Source organism: Calonectris borealis, chromosome 2, assembly GCF_964195595.1.
Source record: "Calonectris borealis chromosome 2, bCalBor7.hap1.2, whole genome shotgun sequence".
In the NCBI taxonomy this organism is placed as follows: Eukaryota; Metazoa; Chordata; class Aves; order Procellariiformes; family Procellariidae; genus Calonectris; species Calonectris borealis.
In genome coordinates, this window is record NC_134313.1 from 152734210 (window position 1) to 152752390 (window position 18181).

General features: G+C 40.6%; 1 protein-coding gene across 1 annotated transcript in view; it reads left to right on the forward strand.

Annotated features, from left to right (window-relative positions):
• GAD2 (glutamate decarboxylase 2) overlaps positions 1 to 17469 on the forward strand; it is a 41326-nt gene extending 23857 nt beyond the window's left edge. Inside the window, exons 9-16 of the mRNA XM_075143943.1 lie at positions 1852 to 1906; positions 3336 to 3452; positions 4574 to 4638; positions 8522 to 8600; positions 10283 to 10432; positions 12230 to 12337; positions 14096 to 14185; positions 14894 to 17469. Coding sequence (XP_075000044.1) covers positions 1852 to 1906; positions 3336 to 3452; positions 4574 to 4638; positions 8522 to 8600; positions 10283 to 10432; positions 12230 to 12337; positions 14096 to 14185; positions 14894 to 15067 — 838 coding nt within the window. The 3' untranslated portion in view covers positions 15068 to 17469. The remainder of the gene's footprint in view (positions 1 to 1851; positions 1907 to 3335; positions 3453 to 4573; positions 4639 to 8521; positions 8601 to 10282; positions 10433 to 12229; positions 12338 to 14095; positions 14186 to 14893) is intronic.
• The last annotated feature ends 712 nt before the right edge of the window (positions 17470 to 18181 follow it).

An 18181-nucleotide genomic window follows, 5' to 3' on the forward strand; every position in this document is an offset into this window, starting at 1 on the left:
TGCAGAAAATCATGTTCTTGCTCATACTCCAGACTGGACAACCATATATTTCCGTTGCTTCTTTTACTACCATGCAGACATCTTGGTAGCAATAGCATATTACCTGCAGGCTTGGGGTCAAAACACTTTAGTATGGTGTGGCAGCAGTGAAGACTGTGTACAGATGTGGGTAACATGAGAAGACTTTGACACCAACACGCTATCCTCGGTGTCCTTTTGCTGCTGAGTCTCTTCTGCCTCTCCCAAAGCCAACCTACTGCTTGCTCCTTAGCATACTCAACATGACCAGGGGCTGGATAATCACTTGTCTTGGTAAAAAAATTTTGGTAATGAAGGGTTCTGCCCAGCTCTGTGTGTGTTTGTACGCACAAGCTCAATAAATTAGAAACCATTAAAGGCTGACATCTAAACTATGTTTGGAGGAGGAACTCGTTGCCTTCCTTTGGCATGCTTTTTTTTCTTTATGGCTCTAATGATCCCAGAGACAGTTTTTGAAGATAAAACAACTACTGCTTTTCTCTGAACATGTCATGTAACTGGGGGGAACTCACAAGGAGTTGAATACTCCTTAGACCTTGAACTTCTATGAGAAAAATCAGGGCTAATTTTTAAACAGATTTTGCAAAAAACTCAGCAGTGCAAACCCATTTCTACTGACATAATTACAGACTTATTGTGAGCTGTGTAAGGATGAAAACTTATAAAACCTAGCAGTATCTTATTACAAGAAATTAGTAATTTTTTTTTAAATTTACATCCATCCAAATGTCATGAAAACACTTCAGGTTTTTTTTTTTATGTAAAAGTAAAACTAAAACTCATGGTTTTATTTGTTTCCCTAAAACTGCTATTTTGAGCTTTAGTAAAGGGGTTTTTTTAGTAGCAACAGGAAACAGTGCTTTAATGATTAAAAAATGTGTCCAACTGTACTAAAAACTGAAAAAGTCCTTCAAAGTACATATACACATAAAAATCGAAATGGACAACACTTAAATCCAGTGAAAAGTTTATTCCTGTAACGTGGGGAGCTATCATGTTTGTATTGCCGTTATGCATACTCTTCTCAGCTAGTCTTGATTGTGGCTAAAGCAAAGAAAAAACTTAACCTCAATGTTCAATATCAGCACTGTTTTACCTTGCGCCTAATTCATTTACAGGATTTCATAAATTAGCCTTCAAGCCTTATACTGCTGAGCCTGAATCTTGTGTGAATGGTTCATACTAAATGTGTTGCAAATACAGTATACAGTCAGTACAAAGGGCCTGACAGTGCATTTAATGAGTCCAGACTGGTAGGTTCTTCTCATACCCTGCTTCAAGCAGATGCAAACATGTAACGCACCAAACTGGAATAGTCGCCCTGAAATGAGTTTGTCCTTCGGATGGAAACACAGAAACGACTGCTTACACCAGAGCTGAGTCGCGCTGCTCAAGGCCGTGCAGCTCAGCTGGCATTTTTTGTGCCTGCTGAAAAGGGACCATGGGGTTTGGCACCCAGCAAGCTTCTTGGGACCCTGGGCTGAGCCTCTCCTTGGAAGCCTGGAGCATATTCCCAGGGCTGTAACATCAAACAGGACCAGGAGGCTCCATGGAGCAGCATCAGTCTTTAATGAGAGTGGCCACGAGATAACTTCTCAGTTACCATCACCATATTGATGCAAACTGGTTGACAAAATAATTAGGGTAATGGTCAGACTAATGGTCAGAGTCTTTCTGTGCTCTTCAATGCTGCATAAGCCTTGGGCAAAAAAGGTCACTTTGTTCCTTATTTGGGTTTCCTATTAAGTGAAGAAGTAATAGCAAGAGATGATTTCAAGATCAAATTTCTAATATAACTCTCTCTTGCTCCAGAGGGAAAATGATCCCATCAGACCTTGAAAGAAGAATTCTTGAAGCCAAACAAAAAGTAAGTTTACTAGCTTTTCTTTTCTGCTTCCAAAAAAGGAAAAAAAACCCAAGAATGATACAGCTAGTTGTTTTGCTTTCCTTGGTAAAACAACATAGGTTTGCCCACTAACTTTTGATTTATTTCTTAGAAATGTAGCCTGGCAATTAGTGAGGCAAGAATTGCTGAGAAAATAGGTTTAGAGCTACTTTATAATCTCCATGAGCTATTTGGCTTTTTTTATGTGTTCCTCTGTATAACATCCTCCTTTTTTGTATTATCAGCCTATGATGCAGTTCCTCAGCTGAATATTGGCAAAACCAGGGCAATCATTTGGGTAATTTGTATATATTTTAATGTGTTGAAAGTATTACTCATAGATGTTAAAATAATGGAAAATAAACTAAAATCTACACATCTCTAAAAAGGCACTACTTTTGTATGTGTTCATTAATAGAAGCAAGAATTAAAACAGCAGATTAAAGTATGGAATTAACTTAGCCCTGTGCCTTCAACAACATTTTATGTAAATAATCATTAGAAACACAGATTCAAAGCTCATTAAAAACACAAATCTTCATTAAAAGCTTACTTTGTCTAAGAAAAGCAATATAGTTGATAAAAATGAAAGGCAACATAGCAGTAGAGTACCACCCAAACCTACTGACCATGTATGTCACTTTGCAGAGGGAAGTTTAGACCTTTTTGATAGTTTAAACCCCAACTCTGCAAAAAATGTGGCCACTCTACCTTTCTTGCTCTGAGTACTGCTTATGAAATCAACAGAACTATAAATGAACTTAAGATGAAACACTGGTATAAATTACGGCATGTGACGGACAGTGAGTGCTCCTCTGTGAGGCACAGCATTTAGCAGAGGGAATCCAAGAGATGGCCCGTGGCCTCCGTGGAGATTGCTGTCCCCGTGCTCTGCATGAGGAATGGGGCTGGAGGTGAGACCCACACCTCCCCTGGGCATTACCCCCGGGAGACACCCCCAGACGAGATGCTCCCACTGGCAGGACTAGGCCACCACACATTCAGACACTCACTGGGATAATTATAATGCAGCCCAGGGCACAGTCCACCAGAGGTATTTCTTGCACTGTGATGCCTGGGTGAGGTTTGTTTTACGCAACATCATGCAGAGCAGACCTTCTTGTTTCAGGCAGGTGGCATGGAGCAGAATTGTTCTTCTGAGCCCTTACCTGTCTCATGCATCCTAATAAATGGAGGATGCTGGTTTGGAAGTTTGCTGCCACCTTAAGGTAGAAACGATAATATCACTATTGTCTAAACTAAGAGAAAACCAGTGTAATGTAGCAGGGATGTCCTCTAGGAGACCCTTGTGGGCTCACTGTGGAGGCAGCACAAGAGGAGTTGGGGCTGCTGCAGGCTGAGGAGGCTGCAGTACCCTGACCTTGCCAAATACCTCTGTGCTTTCTTGCAGGGATTTGTTCCTTTTCTGGTGAGTGCCACAGCTGGGACAACAGTGTACGGGGCATTTGATCCTCTCATAGCTATTGCAGACATCTGCAAGAAATACAAAATCTGGATGCATGTGGATGTAAGTATCGACTTATGTGGGGGGCTGGATTACAAGGTGTATTAATATTAATTTATTAATTTTGGACAGTGTCATCTTGTACAAAATCCATTGTATTTGGTTCCTGTAATTAAGTCTAACATTCAAGCGCTGATTTACCACTCCTCTGAAAGGTTCAGGTCAGGGGGACATTTTGGGAGCTGTGACTGTGCAGTACTTTTAGCAACTGGGACACTTAAGATGACCCAGTTTGAGTGGTTTTGGCCTTCACTTTTATCTCTAAATGCCATTAGTACAAGAAATACATAAGAACCATACTGAGCACTGGCTCAGGCTCTACAGCAGCTGCAAAATAAATACATAAGGAAAAGGCTCCATTTGTCTGGAATAAAGTACCGCAAATTGCTGTACAGGTGAATGCAAATGCTAGAGAAATTTATCAGATTGGCTACTTAGCTTTATCTGGGCTCTTGCCAATAAATCTTTCTGAAGGATCATCTTTCAGCCCTAGGATGGCTTTTGTGTCATTTTTGCAAATCCGTTCTCCAAAAATGCCTGGTAATTGAATTTCCGTAGTGCTGGGTATCTTGCTTTTGTATTACTGTGTCAGCCAAAATCACTCCAATTCAAAGAAGAATTTGTGTTTACCTTAAACTACTTCTCAGTCACATGAATCGCCTGCCTGTCCCAGATCTCTGGCGAAAGCAAATGAGTAGGGGGCAAGCAGTAGTGATCTGAAATATGATGAAAACTCACCAGAGCAGCAGAGATCCCAGTCTCGTTTGTTATCATCACTTAGTCACTAAAAGAGAAAAGACAGCGTACCCAGGAGCAGCTCTGCAAGTCATTAATTCCAGTGTGGGGCAGCCCAATGTGTCAGTGTCAGAGGAGGTGGCGAGGGAGAGGTTAGCAGACGCTAAGGGTCGGCACGCAGATTATGAGCTATAAACCACTGCTCCCAAGCTACTGGAAGAAAATTGTTAGTACAGCTAATGCCTCAGGCCCTATCTGTCTGGTCATTTTGGAACATGCCACATCAGCAAGAAGAAGGAAAGGGCCCCAAACTGATGTGAACACACAGATGTCATCACGGGGAAGCGCAGAGTTCTCTTCTCATTAAGACAATGTGTCTTACCTTCTAGGGAGCATGGGGTGGCGGGCTCCTGATGTCAAGAAAACACAAATGGAAGTTGAATGGTGTTGAAAGGTATGATTTATTAACATTAATTAAACACATTTATTAAATACATTTTAACACACTTGTGATTACCATAGCAATGTCTATAAATAAAAAAAAAATTGATGTTATCTCCAAGATACAGTATGAAGAAATTATGCAAACTGTCCTTCCAGTTGAGGTAGCATTGTGAAGTGCTTTTGTTCAATGCTGCAGTAATGTGGCAATTGTTTGGTAGTACAAACAGCAGACATTTCTTCTTTGCGTTGTCATTCCTTCCAGCATACATTTGCAGCTCCAGAGCAGCATCCACTGATTCAGTGTTCAACATGCATTAGCAATTGCATTCCTCTAAGAAATGAATCTTGGAGGTCGTGCATGCTGAAGTCTAAGTATAAAGGGTAGATGCACCTGCAATTTGGACAGGTGTCCTGGCATTGACCTCTGCTCTGTCACTTCTGGAGAGAATATCCCCCTCCAGACTGTTTTAATGACAACTTCTCAGTAAATCTGTGCCTGGATATACACGGTTGTAGTCGTGAGCTCATGAATATTGCACATACACACAGATGAACATAAGTGATGCCATTCCAGCTCAGAGTCTGGGAAGACTGAACTTAAACTAACAAACAGCTGCTTATTCAGAAACTTTTAGCTGAGCTGTGGAACTCCTTGCCATAGGATGTTAAGGTTTATCGGCATTCAAGGGAAGACAAATAACAACCATTCGGAACTTCTGTGAGCCACAGATGACTGGGGACTCAGAGAATATTTGGAGGAAGGTCCTATGTGCTTGCCCTGTTTTGTATTCTTCCCAGGCACCTATTTAGGCCACTTGCTAGAGACAGTATACTGGGCTAGATGGAGTCACTCCCACATTTGTGTATTTTCTGAAGCTCATGCTGTTCAAGAGTAAATTGTTACTCCATTCCGCCTTTTTTATCTCTAAATTGAATTGCTGTTCCTTGCCAATTAAAATTACAAACAACCTCCTCATCCTGTTCCTGAAGATTAGGAGGATACCTTCATGATTCAGTCCATTCTCATCCATCTCACATGCAAAATTTGGAAAGCAGCCAATGGTTCTATGAATTTGATTTAGTTAAGTTAAGACTGCCTTCAGCACTCCAAACTTATATATTGTGCATTAAAAGGATATACATCCAAATATCCAGCAAGTTAGAAAAATCTACCTGGTTGCCTGGGAGGACAGAGTATGAAAAAAAGAGTTTGCCTCCCAAATTGCTGTCCAAATTCTGCCAGAATGAGAAGTTCAGGTTCGATCTGTATTGGAGAATTTTCCAAATAACTTGCTTTAGATGCAGAATTCCACTGGATTTTATCTAGTGCTTTGATAAGCAACATCTCCATATGTTTGGCAATGAATTAATGAAATTTGTCATTTCCAATGCTGTTTCTCTGCTTGATGGACACAGTGGCTCATTTTAGTTTGTCCAGATTTCAAACTTGGATACCTTTAGAGGAGACTCAGTAGACACAACTTCTATGGACATTCCTGTTTCATGGTAGATACCAGAGTACAACCCAGTCATTACAGGTCTGGATAGAAGAGAACTGGAGCTGTTACTCATGTTTGAAAGGGGAGAAAGGGACGAGGAGGGAGCATTAAATGGAGCACTCTGTGCTCTGAGTACTCCCATCCTTCTGGTAACAGACAGTCCAGCAAAAATACTTCTGTCAAAGGCAGGAGGAGTTGCAGGACCATCCTTATGGTGCCCTCCAGTCCCCACAAGCCAGATTTCAAGCTGCTTCAAGGCACCCTGAAGGAAGCGTGTTGCCTGGTGTCTGGAGCAGATTGGTCTGGCCACCATCAGGAGTTTGGGTCTGGTGTCCCTCTCCCAGGGGCTCGGGCAGGGGGTGACAGCTACGTGAGAAAAGCATGTTTGCAGCTGAATGAGCGCTCCCATACAGGGTCTGGGCATGCTTCCCGGGGCTGTGGCTGGTCACTGAATGCACCTCAGTCTGTTTTTAATGATAGCTGAGGACCAAATTCTGCCAGTCTTGAATCTCTCCTGTCATCCATTTGAAATCTCTAAAGGAAAACTTTTCCTCTTTTTTTTTCTGTCTGTGACCCACAGTCAAAAAATCCCATAGGTGCTTGGTGCTTAGTTACTTGGGCGAACATTACATGCTTTAAAAAAACATCTATGGATCCATGTAGCTTTTTTCCTTCACTGTTTGTCTCAGTCAGCAGTTTCTTCAAGCACATACTGATGGCTGAAGCCCAGAATAACTGATAACAAATGAAAAATGGTAGATTTTTATTTTACATAATTAATTTTTTCCTGTGTGCAGTTGGGGAAATCAATGACCTTAGGGTAAATTAAACATTTTAGGCAGATAATTATCATCTGGCTGTTGTCAGTAAATAATCCTTTTGCTTGAGAAAACCCATACCGCTACTATTACCTAGAAGTCTTTTAAAGAATTTCTGCCTGATTCTGCATAGGCACAGATAAAAATTTAAAAGTATCATACCAAAGGAATTTCATGGACCTGAATGCATGTTCAGAATCATTAGCTTTGGTGTTGCAATCAGATGACTGACTCTAAGCTGATTAAAAGCTGCCAAATACTCAAAAAGCCAAGCCAAGTGGCCAGATGTTGCCTGTGGAAGATTGTTCCCTACAGATTTTGCATCAGACACTTGCACAGTCCCATTTAAATAGCAAAGAAGAAAGCACAGAAGTGCTGCCTGGTGTCTGTGTGAATTTTGGAGTTGCTTGCTTTGAAGGAGTGAAAGCAATTTGGCAGGAAATGATAAGGACATGCATAAACCTGTAGCGCTGTCTCCAAATCCTACAAAGGAAAATACTGCCAGATTCCAACATGCTCACCTCTGTTCACATAAATGTTACCGGCAAGTGTGTCCTGGATCCTTTAAGTTTTTACATGCTCCAGTTGACTGATTTATACCATCAAAACTCGAATCACTGCACTACATGAAATCCTGTGCACTATGCATCCTTGATAGCCTGCCAAATAGGATGCAAATGTATACATCTATCAGCTAATCATCGTATGTAATAATAGTAATTAACAAATAGCCAGTCAAGCATAACACAAAAATAATAAACAACTGGACAATCTTCCATTCAGCCCTTGCCACAGTCCCAAATGTCTCTTCTCTAAGCTGTATTGTGACAGGACCCTGTTTGTTCACAAGATCTGGGCTGATAGTTATTTTTGCAGTGAATGTGCCCTCAAGGGAGGCAGGATCAGACTCTTTTGTGGAAGTGTGGATCAGTTCTATGTTTATTACTATGGTAATTTTGGACCCAGTCCTTCAGTTGTGTGAATTATCATAGTCAAGCTAAAATTAAGGAGCTATGAGAATTTACCATCAGCAGAGCAATGAGAAAAATTACTTTGGGCTGGGTTTTCCAAGTTACTCAGAGACTTAGAGGTACCCAGAAGTATTTAAAGGAATTTTCAAAAATGCCTATGTGAGCTACTTACTAAAATCTTACTGACTGGAATCAATGGGAGGGAATATGCTAGTTTGCCAGCTTCCTATCTGCATCTTTAATCCGCTGTGCGACTTCAGAAGGTTCATCAGTCAGGCGGGTGTTTTTAGGAAGTTTGCCCTATGTTTATGAAGTATAGATGACTCCCCAGAAAGTTTAATACTGATTAAGTTTAGTGGATAGAGCAATTATCCTGTGGTAAGCTGCTAGAATTGTCATCCAAAAACCAACTAGAGTGGATTATGTCCCTTATGAAGGCATTATTTTCCTAATATCTGCCATGATTATTTTCAGCTTTGCTTGCTCAGAAAAAGAAAAACATGCACATTACTATGTGTTCATTATTATTCTTATTATTACTAAATGTCTCCATGGTTTCACCATCATAGTACAATGTCTGAGTTTCATGTGGTTTGCTGTCCCAGGGCCAATTCGGTGACCTGGAACCCTCACAAGATGATGGGCGTCCCGCTGCAGTGTTCAGCCCTGCTAGTAAGAGAAGAGGTACGTGCCATTATACTTACTTCTCTGATCTTTCCTGACATTTTGCTTCTGAAAATACTGGATTTTTTCTTCATAACTGTGTCATATTTGCTAGTGTGATGAGGATTATAAAAGAAACTGAGTAGACCTCTAGTTACGTGCGTAGGCTGTGACTGCAGAAGGAATTAAAGCAGCTGTCTAGCAGAAATGATAGATCCAAATAATGGCAATGTCTCTACAGAGTTTTGTGGCTTTCCATTCAAAATGTCCGTAGTTAATTTGTGGGTGCAGAGTTGTGTAACCCCACTAGTTTCTGTGTAGCATAAAATGTAACTGTAGGCAAACTCTAGTCCTCTTAGGATGAATGGTGTGGTATACATGCAGCATGACATTTGGTCCAGAATCCAGGCATCATTACACTTTCTAAACTTTTATGATAGATATTTCAGCCCAGCTCTGATCCATATATCCACTTTGGGGCACATGGAAATAAAAAAGGAAGACTAAGTTCACTTGGAATAAAAAGTAGACGTTTCATTTAGTACTAGAATTTGAATTACCCTTCAAGCCTGTAATTTTCATATAACCGTCAGTTACTGGGACAGCTGCTATACAACCACCACTTAGTAGACCAGCTATCAAAAAGCTGGTTGCTGTTTTGCTAACAGCTGTACAACAGATTGTATACAAAGTGGTTGCACTTAGGAAGAGAAAAGCTGGCTTTTGTTTGCCCTCTGGGTCAGTTCCCCAGGACAAATCCTGCCTGGTTGAAGTCAGTACCATGCTTGACCTCTGGTGAGAACAGTTGGCTCAGATTAGGAGAAAGCCAATTTTTTTTCCCTCTCATTTTACTATCTTGGTTTTGAGTTACATGTAAAGATTAGATTTGATGGTAAACAGCCAAGTTTTGATTCTTCTTGGACTGGAAATTGCAGTTTTAGGCAACAGCCCGAAGGTATACCTTCAACTTCGTTGAGGACTTAACTAGAGCCAGAACATGATTCTCTGCGTTTCACTTAAAAAGCTAAAAAGGAAATCTCATGCTTTGATGAGCCAGGTTTCTTCACCTTGTTGGCTTCTGGCCCTCCCACAAAGCTGCGACTCAAAATGGTATCTTGCAACCCAGAAATAGCTCTAGCTGGCTGTTTAAAGGCCATATGCTCTTCTATCTGTTCAAAGCTTTCTATACCACTTATGCATCCAATCTGCAGCTGAGGGCTTTGCAGAAAAGAACTGTGCCTACAAAGAAAGAAAACAATGAAAATCAGAATTTGAGACACCAAAGCAATTAGAAAAGTGGTGTGATATTATTTAGATAAGTCATCAAATTGGCTTGGTCTGACTCATCCAGAAAAAAAGCCTTCCAAGAAAAGGAGGAAAAGGAACCGGAACAAGGAATAAAAAGTGAGATCCAAAAATGAGCTTGTGCATAATGATTCTAGGAAGCACTATGTCCAGCTTTTTTTAAAAAATGCCTTGGCTCTGGGAGTGGATTACACATTGCTGGGTGAGGTACCAAGGTGTCCTGGGCACTGAATGGGGTATGAAAAACTTAGTCTACTGAGCAACTAAGTCCGGTTTTGTCCTTTTTTTTGATTTTTGCACTTGGACACGTATTCCACTGAATTTTCGCCCAAAGCAACCCTCAAAATAGTAGTCACGTCGGTACCGACATCACTTTTTTGTGTCTTTGTTTCTGTAAGGGATTGATGCAGAGTTGCAATCAAATGCATGCTTCCTACCTCTTTCAACAAGATAAGCACTACGACCTGTCTTATGACACAGGAGACAAGGCTTTGCAATGTGGACGGCATGTTGATGTCTTCAAGCTATGGCTAATGTGGAGGGCAAAGGTAGGACTGCCTGCAGTGTATTTGTTTGCATTAAAATAACGCACACCAGATACAGGGTTTTTTTCTGTAATCATAATTTTAGAGAATATCTGACCTGAATTTCCCATATATAACATGAAAGAACGAACATTATTATTTTCTGTTTTTTTATACTTTTAACAATTTAGCTTCAAAGCAGCACACATAATTTTGAAACTTGAACTCCATGGCTTTGCATAGCATTTGCTTTGTGTAACCGTAGGAGTCTAACAGCATAAATCATATACCTAAGAATGTTGTTAGGAAGATTTCTGGAAATAAAAAGATGTTTTAATGACATTCAGAAATTAAATATGGCAAATCAGGACTGGAATACCTGGTTTCATTACATGCAGTAGATACGAAGTCATCTTTTGAAGGAGTAGAGGAAGACTCATCAAAATCTCTTCTCTGGGAAATCTGAAAACACCAGCTCTAATGATTAATTCATCTGTATTTGTAGAATGTTGCTAAATAAGTTCTTCCATATATTTATCCCATCCATTATGTCAAGTTGCCTCAGGTTTGTTCAGAGGAGATGACATCACTGTTTTCATTTCCAGAAAGCCTTGAAGATCCTCATGTGCTTCATTAAAACTCTGAAAACGATTTTGAGAGAGACATCAAATGTAGCTGGAGGTGTGGGAGTCTGTAAAGGAGGATGCAAGTTTCTGTGGTCGCAATAGCTGTTGTGCTAACTGGGGTCTCCAGAGTGGCGGGCAATTTTAGCCACATGTCTTTTAACTCCAAGCCTTTCTCCCAGGGCTGTGCTAGCTCTACCCTGTTTTGAAATCTCTATACACAGAGGGATAATGACAGGGGCTTTTAAGTCAGTTCTGCACTGCCAGAACAGATTTAGCAGGGATATGCATCCATTACTCAGAGACATTTCTTCTTGTAAACTCCGTTTTTTCATTACGCCTTGTACTGCTTTTTCTCTTCTCACACTCCGCTTGTAATATTAACGTTACAAAATAGGATGTGTGTTTCTTAAACAGTTTATCTATTCCAGCTGTTTATTCCCCTTCCTCCCTCATAAAGCTGGATCCTTTGTTTGTGGCATCACAGCTGGTGATTGCAGGAACAATTATGATGTCACAGAGAGAGGATTATGACTTCTGCCAGAGAAGAAAAAGCAGGATTTGCTGCAGCTCTTAAAAACACAGCTTCTGAGTTTATATGGTGTCAATTAGAAAAGAAGAGAGAAAAACACTACAGAGGCAGGGCAGTATCTAAACCAAATGAGCATTTTCATGGGCATCAGGCTGGGCTGTAAAAGTGTATCTGCCCATTCTGTGTTTAACTAAAAAAAGAAAAATTATTCTTGGAAAAACCCCCAACACATCACGTCTGGAAGATTAAAATCCCCTATTCTAAAAATAGCGGGAGACTCCCCATGTCTGGAACTCAACACCTTCTAGAGACCCTCCTCTGTGCCAGCCCAGGCTGTCCGAAACCGTGCTCAGCCTCTGCAAAATCTAGCAACGAGGGCACTCTTCATCGGAGGTGTTAGCAATATATTGCTGATAACCGAGCTAGTACCCAGTGCTTATTTTGCAGAGGTGGCTGTAAGGGAGACAGTGGCAAGAGCTAAAGGCAAATGAGCTCTGCTTGGCAAAGTGTCCTTTGTCTCGTAGAATCAGATCCTTAATCTGTCCCACAGAGACTTCTGAGAGGTGACTTGTGCTGGTGCTTTGGCAAGCACCGCATGGTCCTTTCGCTGTTTTGGTTCACAGCACGGATAGTCATGTAACTTTTTTCCTCCCTCTGTCTCTAAAGGGAACCACAGGATTTGAAGCACAAATTGATAAGTGCTTGGAACTTGCAGAATACCTATACAATAAAATAAAGAACAGAGAAGGGTATGAAATGGTGTTTGATGGAAAGGTATGTATTGCAACTTCTTTCTCCCAGTTGGTCAACAGCACTTGCCTTAGTCACCTATTGGGATGCTACCAACAGGTCAAACCAAACAGCACGTGACAGAAAGCAGCATCCCTTGTAACAAAACCTGTTGTGCCAATATCTCTCTTCATGGGGTCCAGGGACAAGGGAGATGCGCAGCTGTGCATAAGATTTCAGTTTGCACAGTTTCACAGTTTCACCCCACTGCCAGCTAAACACTGGCATCTCAGGCTAACACAGCACACACACAATTAGAACCAGCTCTTTTAAGTAATAAAAACCAGTTGTGGTTTCCTAATAGCAGGGTCTGTTACAAGTGGGGGGTTACAGTGCCCCACACAACTCTGAAAGGACAGTTGTGCAAAGCACTTTTATCAGCATCCTCAGGTGGGCAGTCACGGGCGACCGGGGGTGACTCGGGGAGGCCGTCTGCACTGCAGTCCCTGCTGCGATGGGGTGCAGTACAGCGGGGCAGGGGCTGGTGTTGCTCGGGAGCCCAGCTGGCTCATGTGGCAGAGGTGACACCATTGTATGGGGTACAATTAACTCTAAGCATGTTGTTTCTGTTGAGGGAGTCCAGCTGAGACAGGACCCTGGGTGCCAGGTGCTCAGCTGGAGCACAGTGCCCAGGGCAAGGTAGTGCAGCCTGGGTTGTCTGGCTGTACTGCTGAACTGCACCGGACTGTCCCGAGTTTGGCCAGCTCTTTGTGGGCAACCCTCTCCAGCTGTGATGGCTGGAGTCAGGCCTGGAAGAGACCTCTGTTAACTGGTGTTTTGCCTGTAAAAGAGAAAAAAAAGATCTCATTTTAGCTTTTTTCCTCCTACTTGTGATGGTTTTTGCTCTCTGTACTTGCCCTGGAAGGTTTTGTCACTCAGAACATTGCTCTCTGGTAGTGATCCCTTAGTGCGTGCCTAAGTGCTCTGCCGCACAAGGATAAATGTCACCATGTTTCTTCAAACAGAGATCACAGGCTCATACCCAGATGCCACTATGTGATTTATTTTCTGCACCTCACACATCATCACTGAATTTGGTCCACTGGGTCTGATGATGAGTAAAAGAACCAGCAGCAGTAGGAGTTGCTGTAACTCACACATTTAGCATCCAGCAAAGAGGAACGCAGCAAGGCAGGCAACTGTTGGGAGATTGCAAAAATACGCAAAATGTCAACTGGTTCTTACTTCATGTCTTTCTACTTGGTACTCCTATATAAGTTAAACTAGCTAAGATGCTGTGATGCGTGCATATTAATATGGCAGCTAGCTGAATCAAACTGAGAAGTAATAAATTTCATTAAATGTAAGAAAATCTTAGGCTGTCTTATGTACCACCTGTGACTCCTGTTTACAGAACCAGATTTTATATTATTCTGTCATGTAATAAAAGTAAATGACGCAGTCCTCACCTCTAAATTATCTGTAATAGATTCTTGCCTTAGCCACACGATCCCTTCAGCCTCTGGAGGGGACAGCACCTACAAAATCTAGATGCCTCTCAGTAGGGGATAAATATATTTGCACAGCTGGATGATGTGTTTCTGCATCTGACATCTGGGAATAAATTGCCTAAAATTATCTTTTCTGCATTAATAATGATGATGACTCTCAGTGGACCACAATAATGAAAACCATTGACTGCTGTCACAATATGATGTATGAGAGCGGGGAAAGGCATGAACTTAATTGCAACTGAGATATTATGAGTGTTTCTTACAGTGTAAACCATTATTCTGTGTTTAGCCTCAGCACACAAACGTCTGCTTCTGGTATATACCTCCCAGTTTGCGCAGTATGGAAGACAACGAAGAAAGAATGAGCCGCCTTACGAAGGTAAGCAGTGTCCTCTGGGACATCATGTAGTGAACAGTGAAATCCTTGCAGGCAGGTAATCCTTGAAATGGTCTCCCAGAGCACAGGGCAAGGTCACCTCGTGATGTTCCGGCAAATGACACCTCCATGGTCATTTTACTGCAGGTTAGGCTGGCACCACCTTACTCTGGTCTCCAAGTTTGGTATTCCCTGGGTTTGTCTGGTCTCTAGAGTACTTATTTGAACTCCCTGTATATTTACTGAAGTTACTGTAGACTGCAATTGCTAAACCCACCAAGTGCAACAATAGCTTGATAATACCATGGCACTCTGGTATACAAAAAGAAGATGGAAAACGATCGTAACAATATGTTTTGAGCACTACAAAAAACACCTACTGTGTGGCTGTCAGCAATATTGAGAAAGTAGGGGGGGAGAATTCCCCAGTGATTTTAAGAGCAGGCCAAAGAAACAGGATAAACCCAATGTCTTTTCAATGAGCCATTTATTCCTTAATGGAGGTTAACTTTTTTATCAATATTGGATGTAATTTCATTTTAACTGCTTTTTGTAGGTCTTCATCTTTTTAAAAGAAGAAAAACATACTCTGTGTTTTGTTATAATTATAATAAGGATGGTGGTAATAATGAAAATAATTAAAATCATTGTAATAATGATAGTAATAATAATAATCATGATCATCATCCCTTGCTTTTTGTTACATTGCAGGTGGCACCAGTGATAAAAGCCAGGATGATGGAGTATGGAACGACCATGGTGAGCTATCAGCCCCTGGGAGACAAAGTGAACTTCTTCCGGATGGTCATCTCAAACCCCGCAGCAACTCACCAAGACATTGATTTCCTGATTGATGAAATAGAACGCCTGGGACAAGATTTATAATAATCGGCTGTGAAAATCTGTTCCTGGACCTCTAAGTAGACAATTAAGTTGTCACAAACTGTGCGAATGTATTTGTAGTTTGTTCCAAAGTAAATCTATTTCTATATCGTGGCGTTGGAGTAGAGTACAGTTTAAAATCAAGAAACATGGCTCCTTTAAAGTCCTTTCCTGAGTTTTAGAATATCTCCTTAATAATTAGCTGCACAAAAAGCTGCATTGAAACAAATAAGAAAGAACAGAAGATACTTAAAATTGTATGCCCAATTTTAACACAGCGACTACTTTAAATTAAAAGCAATCAGACTGAATGATGCCAAATTTGCCCAAAATTATGACAAAATTAAATTGGGGGAAGTGGGAGGGGGCGGTGAGAAGCAGGGTATACAAGCTGTATGTTTAAAAGTGAAAGTATTTTGCCTTTTTCGTAGTATTAGAACAGAATTTCTAATTTACCTATAGCAACATTTCAAATATATTTAAATAGGTATAGTTTTACAAAAGGAAATATATATATATTAAAAAAATCCTATTTTGTAAACTATATATTTTTATTTTATATGGGTTATAAAACTGCAAGGACAGAAGCTGAAAATTAACTAGGATTCTTTTTCTTTTGATGGCGGTGCCTCAAATATTTATTACTGCTTATTTTAAAATATAAGCCCACATACTACATTCTTAAGAGGTACCAATAAGTCATTTCTCCATGTCATATGGATTGTACATCTCCAGGGTTGATTACTGAAAAACCTCAAGAGTACTGCAGCTCTTAAAACCACTTAATAAGATCAATTACGGTACAACAATAGGATGCAATTATTCCTAATTGTTTCCCACTTGGCCTAACTAAGCAGACGCACAATCAATATATAGTGCTAACCAAGACTGAAATAAGGTTGTATTTGGATGGTTTCTGTGTTCTGTGGTGAAAAAGCCTATCCAAAAAAAAGTCACATGTCTGAATAAATGCTTACCTCATAACCGTTTCTGCTATGAGCAGTCCAAAACTACACTGAAAATCAAAATTGACTGAAATTCTTACTAAAGAAATAGCATGAAACCTCACAGCTACCTTAAGAGGGTAAAGACTTCTTACAGATGTACAGGTCTGCAAGACAAGGCCTAAATTAAATGTGACTGTAATTTGAGTGACAGGGATGGGGACTGAGTAACAAACTGCTTTGTCAAAGGTTTCTGCCAGTCCTTGTCTGCAACGGCTTTTGAAATTGCAGAAAAAATTGAGATAAGGCAACATCTGCCTAAAACGGCCCACGCGGAGCCTCGCGGCCTTTCTAGAAACCGTGGGCACAGCTCTTGCCGAATTCATGTGCTGCATCAGTCCTTAACATTAGAGGTGACTCTGGCATGGAAACTGAAATCTATCCTCTTCCCCCCAACATCTGGAAGTGTTGGTAAGAGTTCTGCGGCTCAGGCCTGTCTACTTATAACCCTACTAAAGTTTTGGTTTTAACTTTGCCTAAACGGCCAACTTTTGTTTGTAAAGCAATGTTGTTTTGCTGTCTCTAAAATACTTGAAGAGAAAAAAAAAGAAGTGCAATGTGGTTTTAATTTCATCTAAAATAGATAAATGGAGTATTGATTCAATGTAATATCATGAGGACGTGAAGTAAGAGGAAATAAATTGTGTCTGTAATTGTGTTGCCTTTATTATCTTGATAGTACTGTTTTGTCACCTCAGATTGAGGCTGTGCACTTTAGATTTAAACTGTACAATGTTGCAAATCAACATGTGTTGCTGTATAAGCTTGTACAATATATTATTGGTATGTCATTATTTGTGTGGTAGTAGTATTGACTTGATATTGTAAGAACTGCATTCACGCCGGTCCCTCTACTATATCTTTGCTTGGTATTAACCTCTCCTTGTCAGCTTTTGGGCAGACCTCTCACCTCACTTCGGTGGATTTCCATTGCTACCTGCGATGCATATCTTGTTGCAAGTCAAGCTATAGAGGAGATATCAGTTCTATCAGGAAGGACTTCAGTGTGACCTTTGCTAAATGTGTCAAAAACAGCAGACTAATCACTGAAATACGGAATAGAGCAGCAAATTATATTCTTTTTTCTTGCTGGGAAAAAGGAAAGCAAAGAGCTTAAAAAGTAAAAATAGTACAGGGACAATGCTGAAGGTGATCAGTAGCCTGGTTACATCTTGCATGTACAATTCCGTTTTAAAGTGCTAAGTGCAAACAACGTATTTATTAGCTGTATGTGCCAATCCAAGATTTACATTCAGTGTTCCAGGAGAACCAGCATTTTTTTTCCACGTTACTGTACTTATTGCAGCCAGGAAAAAGCGGCATATCAACCTGTTCTTGTGTTTGACCAAAGTATCTTATCTGTGGTGTTGACCTAAATCCAAATAAAAGTGTAAAACGTGACTCTGGGTCTTTTCATTAGCAGCACAGTGAGCATTTATCACTTGTACCATTTTGGAGCAAGGCCCCAATAAAGAGAATGTTTAATTGTAACTTTCTATGTCTCCTGCTGGATTTTTTCATGAGAAGATGCATTCTGTTAATTACTGTAACATAAAAAACCCAATTCCATCACCAGACCCTTTTTGAGGCGATACTCAGCACCAGCAAGTGTAAATCTGCCATCTGGAATTCCTTTACTTTATCTTTACAAGATGGATTTAGTTGCTTTATTCTCCTCAGACAGGCTCAACAATTTTTTATGTTTTGTTTTGTCTTTTTATTCCACGAGCACTTATCCCCAAATTAACCATAGACTCTAATCAGCCTCCAGCACAGCAGTGAAAGCACTTTACAGGACAACACAGACTATACAATGGCAACAATTTAAAAGGCCATGAAATAAAAAAGACAAAACAACTGATAAAAAAATTAATATTTTAATCCTCATGTCTCCCCTGGCCCAGGGCCTCATTCCTCCAAAATGTGCCACCCGTCTGCTCTATTTTCCTTCCACCCTCTGAAGTGCTGCCCAGCCTGATGCCAGCAGCAGAGAAAGAAAACAAAATGCCGTGAAAGCAGCACCAGTCAGAAAGTTTACACCTGAAATGAGATTTTTTGTATCATTTCTTTTAAGTCTGCAGCAGAATTTGAGATTAATGCCTATGCTGAGTAC